This window comes from Corylus avellana, chromosome 8, assembly GCF_965113065.1.
Source record: "Corylus avellana chromosome 8, dhCorAvel1.hap1.2, whole genome shotgun sequence".
Lineage (NCBI taxonomy): Eukaryota > Viridiplantae > Streptophyta > Magnoliopsida > Fagales > Betulaceae > Corylus > Corylus avellana.
Window position 1 is genome coordinate 9,078,058 of NC_142497.1, and position 15,714 is coordinate 9,093,771.

General features: G+C 36.4%; 1 protein-coding gene across 4 annotated transcripts in view; it reads right to left on the reverse strand.

Moving 5' to 3' along the window:
* Positions 1-6,451: 6,451 nt before the first annotated feature.
* B73 (molybdopterin biosynthesis CNX1 protein / molybdenum cofactor biosynthesis enzyme CNX1 (CNX1)) overlaps positions 6,452-15,714 on the reverse strand; it is a 29,693-nt gene continuing 20,430 nt past the window's right edge. For all 4 annotated transcript variants that reach the window (XM_059573492.2, XM_059573493.2, XM_059573490.2 and 1 more), the window contains exons 11-14: positions 15,133-15,290; positions 14,909-15,015; positions 7,800-7,856; positions 6,452-6,905 (exon numbers count right to left, since the gene is read on the reverse strand). In XM_059573492.2, the coding sequence (XP_059429475.2) occupies positions 6,693-6,905; positions 7,800-7,856; positions 14,909-15,015; positions 15,133-15,290 (535 nt within the window). In that variant the 3' untranslated portion in view covers positions 6,452-6,692. The remainder of the gene's footprint in view (positions 6,906-7,799; positions 7,857-14,908; positions 15,016-15,132; positions 15,291-15,714) is intronic.

A 15,714-nucleotide genomic window follows, 5' to 3' on the forward strand; every position in this document is an offset into this window, starting at 1 on the left:
TATTTCCTTCAGGAGACTAGTTAGCAGTCAGAGAAAATTTTTACTATAGTCAAGAGGTAAGTGAATTTACTATCCTTTCCAGAAAAATTATCATGTCATGCTATTTATGCAATTTTATTTCAAACTGAAAATGATTATTTTGTTTATATTATGGAATTATGCTGCATGCATGACAAGTTTGAGAAAAAGACACATTGTGAAAATATTGATGTTTATAAAGAGAATTTTGAGAAAATTATAATAAACCCTCTTACATGTTGCCCTAAGATCTACCTAGAGAAGTACAAGAAATGAGAAAAGAGTGTTATAAAATGAGGGCACATGTAGGGAGGAGTGTAATTTTGGCCCCAAGAGAAACAAGAGAGAAGCTCGGTATCGATGCTATGGATGGAGGCGCAACCGCTGAAAGAGGCTCTGCCAAAAGGTGGTTCCATCATGGTTTTTTTTGGCCATTCTGAGTGCACCCAGAGTTAATCGGCTGGCCGGGAGACGGGGCTACGGCAATAGTATGTCATCCCAGGTCACAAGGACTGTGCAACCCTAGTATACAGGGGTAACAGTATATATGAGCCCTAGTATGAGATAAAGACTATCAACAATTTTATTGATGATAAAATATTTTATGTGCTTTCTGTTTTCTTACAAATATACTGGGAACATATGTACTTATGAGTTCCAATTTTCAAAACGGGACAAGGAGTAAAACTACTTATGGTTGTGGATTTCACTTACTGAGCCCCCTTTTGGGCTCAGCAATTTTATTTCTTGTTTCAAGTGGTGATCAGGTTGCATTAGGAGGCCGGAATGGGGGCGGGTGTATTTAGGATTTCATATGATTTCATATTAGTCAAGTTAATAAGTGCATTGGCACAGTTTTCTTTTAGAGATTGATGAATTTATAAAGAACGTTTTTATCGTTTGTGAGACATATTTTTGTTAAGCATAAATATTTCAATTTATTTTAAGGACCTGATATTCTAGAGTTTCATGCATTTATTTTATACTAGTCTTTTAAAATTGGCAAACCTTATGGATCTTTGCGTGTAAGAAAAAGGATTAACAAACCTAACCTTAGTGGGCTGGGGATGTTACAAAAAGTGCCACGGCGTTGTAGTTCATGGGGGCAAAAGGTAATTACCCCTAAAAGTTTCACCTAAGGCTCCAGAAAACATTGAGCCGGCCTTGCCAACAACATCACGTAGGCCTACAAATGAATTTGCTTTCTTGGTTGAATTGGTCTTCTACTCCAATTTGGAGTTTATTTACTAGCCAACTTGGAATTCTACTCCCAATTGTTTTATGAGAATTTTTTGCACTAACTTTGAGTGTTATATAAAGAGCAACCCTCGTGTTTTCAAAGTGTGGAGAAAGAAGGTGACAAACGTGAGAGAGAATCTTAGAGAGAGATCAAAACTCAAAAAAAGAGTAGCAAATAGACAAAGTTTTTTCTTGTTGTTTTGAGAGAAAAGAAGAGAGAAGAAGAAAAGGGTGCTACAGAGTGATAGAAGAAAATTGAGACCAGCTGCCATCTATTCCAACAAAAGAAGAGTTTGTAATTTTTTTTTTTTTGTATTCTCCTTAGGAAATAATCTCTCTTGTGGGGCTTTGGGTTCTGAATGATTTTCTATTTACTATTTTTGTACTTCATATTTTGATAGCGGATTTTGTTCGGGTTGTCTCTGCTAGTAGATGTAGGCTTGTTAAGTCGAACTACTTAAATCTTGGTGTCATGTGTAACTGCCTAATCTTTGTTATTCAGTCTCTTCTTATTTTTTGCGTCTCACGAGTCTTGGGAAATAAGATAAATTTCTTAACAATTGGAATCAGAGGTTTTGGTTCGAGTGGGAGCGATGGTAGGAGAAGAAGGAAATATAGGAATCAAAAAGTTGGACAGCACACATTTCGGGTATTTGAAGATTCAGATTAAAGATTATATGTATGAGAAAAAACTACATTTGCCTCTCATAGGGGAACAAGCTGACAGGTTGGATGATGACCAATGGGCCCTACTTGTTTGACAGGCGCTGAGTGTTATACTGTTAACATTGTCAAGATTAGTTGATAACGTTGTGAAGGAGAAGCCCACGACTGGTCTAATGGCGGCTTTGTCAAGTATATGAGAAACCGTCAGCTAACAACAAGGTGCATATGATAAAGAAGTTGTTCAATTTGAAAATGGCAGAAGGTACTCTAGTAGCACAATATCTCAACGAGTTCAACACAATCACAAATTAATTGTCCTTGATAGATATTGATTTTGATGATGAGATACGTGTGTTGATTGTCTTGGCATCATTGCCAAACAGTTGGGAAGCCATGAGAATGACTGTTAGCAATTCTGCTGGGAAGAATAAACTAAGTGTGAGGATATTTGAGATTTGATTCTTAGTGAAGAGGTTCGCAGAATGGTGGATATGCGGGGAAGGTGTATTTGACTGAAGGATCAGCGTTGGATATTGTGGTCATGAGTGAGTAGGGAGAAGGTGAGTCTGATTTGTGTAAAGGCTGCATCCTAAGAAAGCAGAAGAAGGTGAATTTTACGAAAGTTAGCAGAGCACCGAAGCTTGGAAAGCTGGAGCTGGTACACAAAGATTTGTGGGGTCCTGTACCAGTGACATCTATTAGTGGCTCGCGATATTACATCACATTTATTGATGACTCAAGTAGAAATGATTGTTAACCAATTATAGTGTTCTTGGCTTATTGTTTTGTGATGCTTTTGTTGTTAACAAATGGAGTTTTGATGCTTTGGTTTAGAGGTAGCTGGTTGGGTATTAATTTTAAGGCATTGATTTTGAGTGTTTATGACCAAATGAAGGGGAGAGTTGGGATGTAATGGAGAAAGACCTTTTTGAATGTGTTAATCTTTGGTTACTTTGATGGTGGGATTGGAGTTGCTATGTCTAGGAGTTGTGATTATATTGGGGATTTGAGTTCATTTGGCTATGGAGGTACTGTAGTTTGGTTAGGTGACTTGATTATTGTGTTGCGAGGGTTATTGTTAATATTATGGACAAGCTTTGTTATGGCAACGGTTAGGGTTGATGATGAGTTAATAGTATCAAGTAGGTTGCTTAGAATTGTAGGTGTTGGGGTTTAGGTTCTAAAAAGGTGTTGTAGATGAGACTATTCTAATTAGGGATATTATGTGGTATAATGTAGGGTTTTTATATAAAGACTCCAATAGGGTTTTCAATGATCATCTGCAATAATAGAACACTAGACATCGGTGAGTGCTGAAAGAAGAATTTGAGAACCAAGGTAAGTGGGCTATCTTGTGCTAGTACTTTTATAAATAATGACCCATCGCATTTTATATATAGTGTTTTTAAAGACAAACCCGGGTTATCTCTTGAGCATCTCTTGAACTAAATAAATTATATTTTATGCATGAAATGTGACGTATACCCTTTTTATAACTGTTAACTCCAAATATATATGAACTATTTATTGGGGTTACTCGAGAATATTAAAATGTAATGTGATGTTATTTATGATGCGATGAATGTGATGACACTAGTACTATGTTTGTATCTATGTTTATAATATGTGTGGAGGCGATGCAGGAGACCATTTGTTGGATGTGGCCCTACAAGCCGTTAACCCTAAATAAAGGGGGTTAGGCCAATACGATTCCGAAGAGAAAGGATGAACGGACCAGTCCTTACCGAAAGGTGATATGCAGGACAAGCATAACCTTACTATAGGAGTTAATCATAGCAAGAAATTTTTATGGGAATCTGGCCTTGCTTTGCAGATGGAACAAGTAGTTGCAAACAAAGTAAGGACACGGATAATGTTAATTTAAAGCTAATATCTATTTGAAATGAATATTGCAAAAACATCTCAATAAATATTTTGAGATGAATGATATCCATACTTCACATTTTTATCTATATATATAAACTGTTCATTGTTACACACTAGCATCAACTTACTTGCTTACTAAGTCGTTGGACTTGCTCCTTACTTTTCTCCACCAAGGGAGCATGTCAGTGTTTTATAAAGAAGTTTGCTAGGGTTGAGTAGATTGGACCTTGAGGCAAATGTGGCCGTTCGGTGTAAAGGTATTGATCAGGCCATGACTTGGGGACCCATTGCAGAATTTCAAAGATTACTTATGGTATCTATATTTTGAGATGTATTTGTATATTTAAGCATAAATATTCTTTGTGGTGACACGTATAATTGACAACTTAGTTTATATTGAGATTTTAGTAATGCTCCACTGCTTATTACTCTAATTGAGGAATATAGATCCCTATGGACTTACTGGTTTAGTAAATAAGTCTAGGAAGTGCTCCATAATTTAATTATCAGTTAATTAAATTTTTAGGGCGTTATACCAAATAAGAGAATTGTCTGTATAGATTAAAAGATGTTAACTCCAAGATTGAGCACCATGTGCTTTGGATTTTGAGCAATTCTTGTCCTTTAATTTCAAGGGTCTATGGCTCCCAAGGCCCGAAAGAAAATGGATCCGTGGAACCTCACAAGATGGAAATCAAGCTCTTTCCCAATCAAATATACTTTTTATAATGACAATTTAAGCGGAAAAAGGGCTTCTACCATAAATTTATTTATACTCGAAAAATATTTTTTATTTGAAGTCGAGACATTTCTGTAGTAGGAAGGAGAATTAAAAAATAATAATAATACTAATAAGCCTCATAAACTATTGGAAATTTGGAAGGAATAAGAAGTGTCCAGTTGCAGTGGTTTGATAATCCGAAGTGTATGAGTAATAATACAATAATGTTTATGCAGGTGCTTGATTGTCATGGCATGTGTACATGTCGGTTGGGGAAAAAGTTGAAATCAACTTCCAACGAGATTAATTAAAAAATCATTCATATTTGGCTAATTTGTTTAATAAAAAAATTGATGAGCTGCTCATGATCACAAACTGTAAAATAAAACTATTTTTTTTATTCTATTATTATTTCTCCTCTCAAATAAGGAAGAATAAATAATAATAAAAATTATTGAGAAATAATATTTAAATGGAATAGTCAAAGTGGATAGTTAAAATAGAAAGTGGGTAGTTAATTTTTTTTTAAAAAAAAAAATAATTAATTATCTTTTTTAGAACTAAAATAAAGAAAAAAATTTGCTCAAGTGAATATGAATGTTGTAAGTGACTTAAAATGAAAATGAGCTTAATTTGAGTTTGAGCTGCCTACACCATTAGGAAATGAATTAATATTATCACCATTAGGATAGATTGGCGTTATCATAAACATGGCATAAGCTTGAATAATGCTATTAATGCTTACAAAAATTATATCCATGGAAAAACAAAAAGACTAAATACGAGAAGGAATTTCAAAGAATAGTACAGTCAGTATGGATTGTATTTTATGAAGTGAAAGCCTGACTAGAATCTCTTTCTCTTAATTTTAGGATCAAATTTACTGATTAAAAAAAAAAAAAAAATGGAACTTTTTTTTTCTCATTTTCTTTTTATGAAAATCTTAATTATGTTAAGTTTTCAGGGTAGTTCAATCGGCTGGGACCACGCCTAATGAAGCGGAGGTTACTAGTTCGAATCCCTCCTCCCCCCTCTTGTGCGGACATGTCAAAAAAAAAAAAAGTTTTCAGGGTAGCTGTAACATTCAAACCCTAAAGATTAGGTTAATTAGCCTAGTTTAAATGGATCAAACTCATTAAGTTAGTATAATTATTTTTAGATAATTTTGCTTCTAAAACCCTAGCTGCATACTAGTTTAAATAGCATGGGATTTTGATTTCTTAAGTGAGTCCTAATTTCAGTCAAATCCTATTTTGACTAGTAAATTTCATGTGATTAATTTTTAAAGAAATTAATTTTTTTAGAAAAACCTACCCTAACCGCACATGTAGGGATGGATATTGGGCCACCCCCATATTTCTCTCCCTTTTTCTTTCTCTAAAATTTTTGTAAGAGCAAAAATACCCAAGAACCCTAAACCCCATACACGCCACACCTTATACCTGAACCAAAACTTAGGGAGCAAGTAGGACAAGGTAGGTTATTGTTTGTTGGTTGAAACTTATTTGGTAGAGCAATAGCAAAGTGTTTTATCATACGTCGGCTTGCTATCAAAAATAGATGATCTACAAGAGAATGGTGGCTTGAAGTTATGATGCAGATTGGAGACATTCTCTCCTTTCTGCAGAACCAAACTGGAAAATAGAAGTCATCTGTTTTTGTATTGCTCATTTGCTAAATTGTGCTTTAATCAGAGTAAGAGGAAGCATACATATGGGTCAATTTGAACTGAACAAAGACAGACAGTTCAGATGTGGGGATTATCCAGAAAAGAGGCTGACACACAAAAAGTCATTTTTAGAGAGTTTGGAATCATTTCATATTATTTTTGGGTAAATGAAGCATTTCATATCCCATAGAACACAAACCACCAAAATGACCTGAAAGCAGGACTTTGTCATCTACAGGAGCCTCAGTAAGGGCATTGTAACTGTATATTTGGCACATTTCTAGAAATCACAGATCCAGAATGTAAACCAACATTAAAACTGAAACAAATGATTGAATGAAGCATTTAAACAAGAAAACTTAAAAGAGTAATTGGATTAAGCAATCACAGAACTTGTAAATGTATGCAGTTTTACATTCTATAGTTACTGTCAGTTTTTTCAAGAAGATCCTTTTTTATGCTTTCTGCTCCTCCATACTTCAATCGGAACAACTAACAAGAACAACCAGGTTCTTTGCCACCAGCAGAGGCCGACTTATAACTTTGCTCCCACACATCAACAGCGGCAGCTTTTGCATGAGGGACATGCCGAGGATGTTTTTCTCTCTTGTCCCCCTTTATCTGCTTTAATGCGTGCTTAAGGGCAGGCAACAAAGCCTCCATGCACTCAGAAACAGCATTTGGATTCCCAGGCATGTTGATGATCTGAATATAAAAATCCCATATAAATTGACTACCAAATTATGATGCTGTTAGGATCATATATGGATCCAGTTGGTACTCTTTTGGGCCTCCGACTCAGGAAATCTGACCCATGAACCAGGCAAAGACAACTCACACAGATTGAACCCGTGATTTCATCTTCCATCCCTTGTTTGTGAGGGTAAGAGATGCCATTGGTCCAAAGATTATTGTGTGAACTGGAAACTTTAGGTGATGATATTGATTAATGTGATATACTTCTGGTATTGCATACACTTGGCATGCTAGATCAAAGATTGTTAAGATCATGAAAAAAGACATGAAATCAGCCCATTGGGACTAACCTGGCATTTGATGAGTAATTCAACTAGCATTCAAAATGAATGTCATTTATATCAACTATAATATTTTTTTTTCATAATCTCAAAATTATCAAATACAATTCCCGTTGAGATTATTGGTGATGGCTATATATATATCCTCATTTTGAGGTAACTCTCACAAAGGGTAAACTAGTGCACGCAATTGCTATAGGAGGAAAAAAGGTAAATTTTCATTCTATGAAAGGTCCGACTTCCCTTATGTTTTGTATGCCACATTCTTTCAAGTGAAATTGAGAAACCATTTCCTCTGTCAAAACTGGGCCTTCTGAAGGCTTTAATGATAGATATGCCTCTTTTTTTTCCCCAGTTTGATAAACCTAATATCCTTTTTATTTTCCCATTTCACATAACCAATAAAGTTGAGTTTATCATCAATGAGAAATTTTAAATTTGTAATTCATTCCCACATTTACCAGAAGAATAATTTTGCTTGCAAGAAAACATCTAATTTCGCAAACAAATAAAACCATCATGATAAGAGATAAGCAAAACAAACAATGAATTGTGCCATTACCAATGATGATCCCCGTATTCCTGCTGCAGCACGTGAGAGCATAGCAAATGGTGTCACCTATTTTAGAAAACAACAGGTGAGAAAATCAGTAACAGAGAAGATAAATGGTGTCACCTATTTTAGAAAACAACAGGCGAGAAAATCAGTAACAGAGAAGATAAATGTAATTCAATAAGAACACAGATATACAATGATTATCAGTCAACAACTAAACACCCCCTTTTCATTGATTATTATTTATTATTTATTTATTTGGGGGGGGGGGGGGGGTGGGGGGGTTTGGGGTGGTGTGGGGGAGGAGGGGGAGGGATGGGTAACACTTAAAGAAATTCCATTTTTCAATGAGGCTCAATAGTTTGCTTAGACACCATTAGTTTAAACGTGATATTGCCCTATCGAAACAACAAAACTTCAAAGTAGAAGTCATGTGTGGAGCAAATGGAACAAAGGTCACCTACTACTGTAAAATTGACAGCATTTTTTTTTTTTTTCTTTACATGTTCACACAAGAGGGATGAGGGGGAATTCGAACTAGTGACCTCCGCGTCATGAGGCGTGGCCCCCAGCCGATTGAGCTACCTCTTGGGAACAAAATTGACAGCTTCTACAATTACTAGTTTGCTTTCATTTTCTATTTCCTTTTAGACAAGAAACTAAACATAAGTGTTTAAATCTTTACTCGTGGGGTATGAGTGATCTATTGCTTTTGGCCATGTTTTCACTCCTGTAAATTGTTCATTTCATTTTCAACCGACTCTTGTGGAGCTTCAATCTTTAAACTTGCAGACCTAAGTTTATAGATTTTCCATCAAAACGTCTTTTTGGGTGCTTTATCACAAATCCTAGGGTTCTCACAAGAACCTAGAAGCCAATCCCAATTTCATTAAGCTGAATTGCCTTAAATGACTTAACAATCTTCTATTAAGAAGACAAGACCTCAAAACCTTGGAAACAATTAATCATACATAAAAACCCTTGATGCAAATTTATCCTAGCCATACATAATAAGAATAAAGGGAAAAAAAAATTAAATAACTAAAATAGACTAAGTTGCTACAGTACCATCATGGCATTACCAGTGTTAGAAAGGTGTATTAGGGTTAATAGGTTATGGGTATTTTGGTCTTTGTATTCTATGTTGGACTTGTATATATATGTTGTTTGAGAGGAGAGTAGTTGCATAGAGAATATGCAGCCTCCCCTATTCTTCTTCTATTCTTTCTCTACTTTTCTTCTATTATTTTCTCTCATACGAGCTATGGAATTGGAAATGAAGGCCTTACATCAACATGGTATGTGGGAACTTGTTCCATTACCGCCTGCTAAGAAGACTGTTGGTTGCAAATGGGTATACACGGTTAAGTTTAATCCTGATGGTTCAATTGAACGGTTGAAAGCTCGTTTGGTTGCGAAGGGTTATACCCAAACATATGGTATTAATTATGATGAGACGTTTTCTCCAGTTGCCAAAATCTCTTCCGTCCGTATTCTTATTTCTTTGGCTGCTAATCTTAATTGGCCCTTATTTCAGTTGTATGTCAAAAATGCCTTTTTACATGGGGATTTACATGAGCAAACACTTGGGTTTGTTGCTCAGGGGGAGTATCGGAGTTGTGTCTGTAAGTTAAAAAAGGCCTTATATGGCCTCAAGCAATCTCCATGAGCATGGTTTGGGAAGTTCTCTGAGGCAATTACAGAGTTTGGTCTTCAGCGCTGTCAGACAGATCATTCAATATTTCACTTGCATACGAGTGCTGGTTACATTCTTCTTGTGGTATATGTAGATGACATTGTGATTACAGGTGATGATTCAAGAGGCATTGCTCGATTGAAACTGTTTTTTTAGCAGAAGTTTCATACAAAAGATTTGGAAAAACTAAGATATTCCTTGGGGATTGAAGTTGGTAGATCCCGAAAAGGTATCAATTTATCTCAAAGAAAATATGTTTTGGATTTGTTAGAAGAGACAGGTTTTCTGGGTGCTCGTCCTGTTGACATCCCAATGGATCCTAATAAGAAATTAGTAAAAGATGACGGGGAATTATTTGAAGATCTTGGTAGGTATCGTCGTTTGGTTGGAAAGTTGACTTACCTTACTATTACTAGGCCAGACATCTTATATGCAGTGAGTGTTGTTAGTCAATTCTTGAAAGCTCCTAGGATTTCACATTGGAAAGCCATTACTCGTATTCTTCGATATTTGAAAAGAGCTCCAAGCCTTGGGATCGTGTATAGACCGAATGGACACCTCCGGGTAGAAGGGTTTACTGATGTAGATTGGGCAAGTTTGTCCACAGATAGGCGATCAACTACAGAATATTGTACATTCTTGGGTGGAAATTTGGTGACTTGGAAAAACAAGAAACAGACGATAGTGGCACGGTCCAATGCCGAGGCAGAATATAGGGCAATGTCTAATACTACTAGTGAGTTGACGTGGTTACAACATTTCCTCCAGGAGATCGAATTCGCCACTCCTACTCCTATACCATTATTTTGTGATAATCAAGCTGCTATACATATTGCGTCTAACTCTGTTTTTCATGAAAGAACCAAGCATATTGAGGTCGATTGTCATTTTGTTCGAGACAAGATACTCAGCGAAGATTATCTATACCATTCGTGAAGTCTGGAGATCAGCTAACTGATATGTTTACAAAACCCTTGTGTCGGACGAAGTTAGAGCTTATTTGTTCTAAGTTGGACTTATATGATATATAGGCTCCAGCTTGAGGGAGAGTGTTAGAAAAGTGTATTAGGATTAACAGGTTATGGGTATTTTGGTCTTTGTATTCTATGTTGGACTTATATATATATGTTGTTTGAGAGGAGAGTAGTTGCACGGAGAATATGCAGCCTCCCTTATTCTTCTTCTATTCTTTCTCTACTTTTCTTCTATTCTTTTCTCTCATACAAACTAACAACCAGAAACCTTGGACAGTATTTCTTTTTTTCCAGACCTTGTCCTGCACCACCGTCAATAAGTGATCTATTGCTTTTGGCAATGGTTTCACTCCTGTAGATTTTATAGATTTCTTAAGTTTTAGATCATAATTCTCTAAGGGCGCCTTTTGACCTGTATGCATGAGGTCTCTCCTATTTCTAGTTAAATTCGTAATACTTAACAAAAAGAGGAGAAACGTGCATCTGACTATCATCCTACCAGTGCTATGACCGCGAGCAGTTTTACATTGATTGACAAGAGTAGACATTAATGCTTTCCTATCCAATTGGCTATATTGGCTAGGGTATTTTTAAACTTCCAAGCTTTACCTTATAGCCAAGAAATATCAGCAATATAGAGAAAGAAACCCCTTCATTGCCCTCGTTTCAACATATAGCTACTTTTGTTTTAACAAATAATTCAAATTCATTCAAAGTGTACAGGGACACAACCCTAGTACACAAGAAATATATTAGAGAACCCATAATGTATAGAACAAGAACAAAACTCCAAAAATTAAGGGAAATTAGAAACAATTCCTTCCCTTCTGATACCAAAAAACCCTTTGGTCTTATTTGTGCAAGACCTAATTGCTCCGACAACTATTTTCGTTGACTTTAGGGCTGTTGCCAATCCCCCAATAATCCGTTGCTCTGTACTTCACCACTCGCAACTACTTTCCTAGAACCTACCAGAGAAATGTCTTTCTTACTAGCCTTGCTAAACAGCACCCCTTCTCCTTCTTTCACTTTCCATTTCGCCTTGACTATTGGTTGAAACTGCCTCTGATACACTGCCCCACATAACAGATCAACCTCTTCTTGTATCATCAACCATGACTTGGATTCAGAGCTTTTACCATCACCTTAGCTTTACTAGAAAACACTGGGTGCTCCTCTTCTCCTATAGACCTTGACCCTTCCGCCCCTTTGGGCTTATAACTCCTATCCACCCCATAAACCCAAATATCCTTCCAGCCCATATCTTTTAAGCCCAATTCTTTGTTCCCCTCCATAAACGACCGTCGTCTTTTCTCCTCCATTCTTGGCATCAACAAAAAATCCTCATGTTTCTTGATATACTTACTGCCAGTAACATCCTCCTCAAAATAATGAGCCACCTTCCTCATCTGAGCACCACAGCTCACCCACACACTCCTTGCCCGACCTTCCAGAATAATGAAGAAGTTCTGCCACCCTTTGCACCATACTCTGAGACCTCTAGGAATCTCCCATGGCTATTCACTCGCCATTGTGCAACATGCACTGTATTACCCATTCTAAAAGTCCTACAGAAATCCCGTTTATGATCTCCTCTAATCAGCTCTTCCACTGTCTTTGACAGCCACCCCACCAACAGCTTCCCAAACAAATTGCTCGATAGACTCCTATGCTCCTCTCAACAAGACAAACATTGTTATTCCCAAATCTCAGAAAAAATTTCAAATGCTTTTGCTTCGACATAAAAATAACCCATCACTAAATCAACAAGCAATCAAACCACACAATCCTCAACGAAATACGCAGGAGAATGCCCTCCGATAACACTCACTCATTCAGTTCTCTCAATCTACACACTTGCCAACCAGACACCCAGAGGCAACAATTAGTAACATATAATATGGTAAAGCAGAAGAATTTGAACTGGAACTTATCACGACTTAATCTTCAAAAACATATAAACCCATAGCAATCAAATGTTACACATGAATCCCACCTATGAAAAGTTCAAGATGTCAAAACTGAATTTTTTTTTTTAAAAAAAATATGTAATTCAATCTTATTATAAAGTGCGAAGGGGGCATAAACGACAAAAAGGGCTTAACATGGACAAGCACTTTACACAAGGCCTCCTAAGAGTCAGTATCACACAAACAAATACCAAAATCACACAATAGACGAGGATTATTCTGAACAATACAGGAAATCCCACCACCGTTATAGCATGTGTCTTTTTACTACAGGATATGATGGTTCACGTTACAAATAGGAGAGGGATAAACAAAAGGTAGTAACACAAGACACAAGATGAAGACAACAAATGTCTTTTCATCCTTTGTTTTAATTCTTCATACCTAAATCCACCACAACCAAGCATTTTGCAGAGAAAAACACCTTTTCAACAAATTAACAGGGAGTAAATATAACCCTGCAGAAAAGGACCACCAAAAGGGTCGACAAATCACCGCTCCAAGTTTTACACTAAATAGAGGTAAACAATTTTACCCCATATGAAAAATTCAGCACAACAATTTATTAGCCAAAGAACATTGCATGCTCTACATTATGAGGGAATCAAAATGGTGACTTCATAGACAAACAAGCACTGATACAATGACACTCAACCAAAAAATTCCAAAAGCTAATGCTGCAAGCAAGTGGGGCAATAATCTATGTGAAGCTTAAGACACTAATGAAAAAGCATCTATCGGTTCTCAGCCATCTCATGAGCTCCACAGCCCCATAAGTTTGGTCATGTGCATGCAGCCTGTGAGCTAATATACAAATAATAAACTATTTCACAGCTTCGTCTAGTGAAGAGTAGGCAAAATCTTGGGAGTAAACATGTTGGTCAAGACCCTACTCAACTGGGCGGGGACTTCTAATGTTTTCCAGTTTTCTACTTTGCCTCAATTTGTGGATTTTTGTTCTTTTTTTTTTTTCGCCTTTAGTGGGGCCTTTCTTTATATACATTCTGGTATCCTGGGGTTGCGCCCCTCTATGCTTTTTAATGAATTAATTATTTATCAAAAAAACCGTGGGAGTAAACACCAAAGAAAAATACAACCCTAAGAATGACCAGACACATCACTACAGCTCAAAACTCATCCCATAAATACTCCAGAAGTCGAGACTATTAACATCAATATACCAACTTCCGCAATACTCAACTACTTACAAACGTACATACCACCCAGGGCTATTATCATTAAGATTTCAGGCCAATCTTCCCTTATGGTGATCAATGGGACAATATTTTATGGCAGAGAACATTTTTTTTTGTAAGTAATCGAAATATTATTAAAAGCGTAAAGTGCACCCAAGTACACATGAAATAAGAGAAATACCTAGCTAAAATGAGAAAAAAAAAGAGCCAAAAAATCATGAAAACTAAGGTCCAAAGGAGATATAATTGCAATTGTCCAAAGATAGAGTATTGAAGAAAAACGCCTTAAGCTCCTCCAACGTCTTCACACAGTCCTCAAAACTCTATCATTTCTTTCATTTCAAAGACATCACAAAATACAATAGGGCACCATTTTCTACACAGTAGCACTCCAAGTGCTACCAGCAAACCACAACATGCAGACAAGTCGATAACTCATCTAGACATAACCCAAAGCATAAATACTCCAGAAGTCGAGACTATTAACATCAATATACCAACTTCCGCAATACTCAACTACTTACAAACGTACATACCACCCAGGGCTATTATCATTAAGATTTCAGGCCAATTTTCCCTTATGGTGATCAATGGGACAATATTTTATGGCAGAGAACATTTTTTTTTGTAAGTAATCGAAATATTATTAAAAGCGTAAAGTGCACCCAAGTACACATGAAATAAGAGAAATACCTAGCTAAAATGAGAAAAAAAAAGAGCCAAAAAATCATGAAAACTAAGCTCCAAAGGAGATATAATTGCAATTGTCCAAAGATAGAGTATTGAAGAAAAACGCCTTAAGCTCCTCCAACGTCTTCACACAGTCCTCAAAACTCTATCATTTCTTTCATTTCAAAGACATCACAAAATACAATAGGGCACCATTTTCTACACAGTAGCACTCCAAGTGCTACCAGCAAACCACAACATGCAGACAAGTCGATAACTCATCTAGACATAACCCAAAGCAACTAAAGAAAACATTCCATGGGGCAAAAACAATCTCACAATGGAGAAGAAGATAGTTCACAAACTCCCCATTCCTCTTACACATACAGCATCAGAAAACAGTTACAAAGACAAGATTAGAAGATGAGGTGTAAAAGGTATTACGAAATTTCCAGCCAAAACTATTCTCTGATTTTCCACATAAAATTTGAAATCCTTTCCAAGAGTAAAAGTACAATCATAAACAGCAGCATAGACGAGTACTCTTTTTTTTTTGGTGCAAAAATATAACTTACTGCAGTAGTGACCAACATACATAAATTGGTTGTACCTTTAAACTCTCCACCATCATTACATGCAAAAGACCAGGTGTTTCTTTCTCGATCAATTCTTTGGTTGCTTCAGGGGTTACATCTCTTGGGGTGAAGCCAGTGCCACCTTCATTGAAGATACTTATCATAAACAGGAAGAAGAAATCTTTACAAAACAATGTAAAAATATTATGTTACTTTCATCAAAAGAAATGAAACACTCGATGAAAAGCAAAAATCTTACCGAGGGTAAGAATCAGATCCATTTTGTCAACATCACTCCATCTCTTTAAAACATCCTTAATTTTGCTCACATCATCTGGGACCACAGTTGTTGCAACTACCCTTGCTCCTCCCAACCTTTCTGATGAAGAATTTACAACAGAAACAGCCCGAGGACCACTGAAATTTTGAAATGTTGAAGAGATAAGGACAAATGTCAAAACTAAGGTCAGAGTTCAGCTTCTCCACCAAAACACAAGAAGTAACCTTCTCTTTCCACATCACAGGTTTCAGATAGGAAATACATCTTAATAGAAAATGGAAACTGCTGCAGAATAAGAACTGAAGTCAACTTTAATTTTCATGTATCTCTGATATGCAACCCAATAAGTTAGAACAATTCACAACATTTGTCAACAATCAGCTTTTCACATTAACCAGAATTACACACAGCCCTAGTTTCAGTGTAATTTGTGCTTCCAAAGAGGCTTCACCTTTGAAGTCAACACCTCAAGTCATCGAGTCTTCAGCAAGGATGGTGTTAAGACATTGAAAATATAAACATATGATTCTTACATCCTAAGTTGCAACATATACTTGGAGT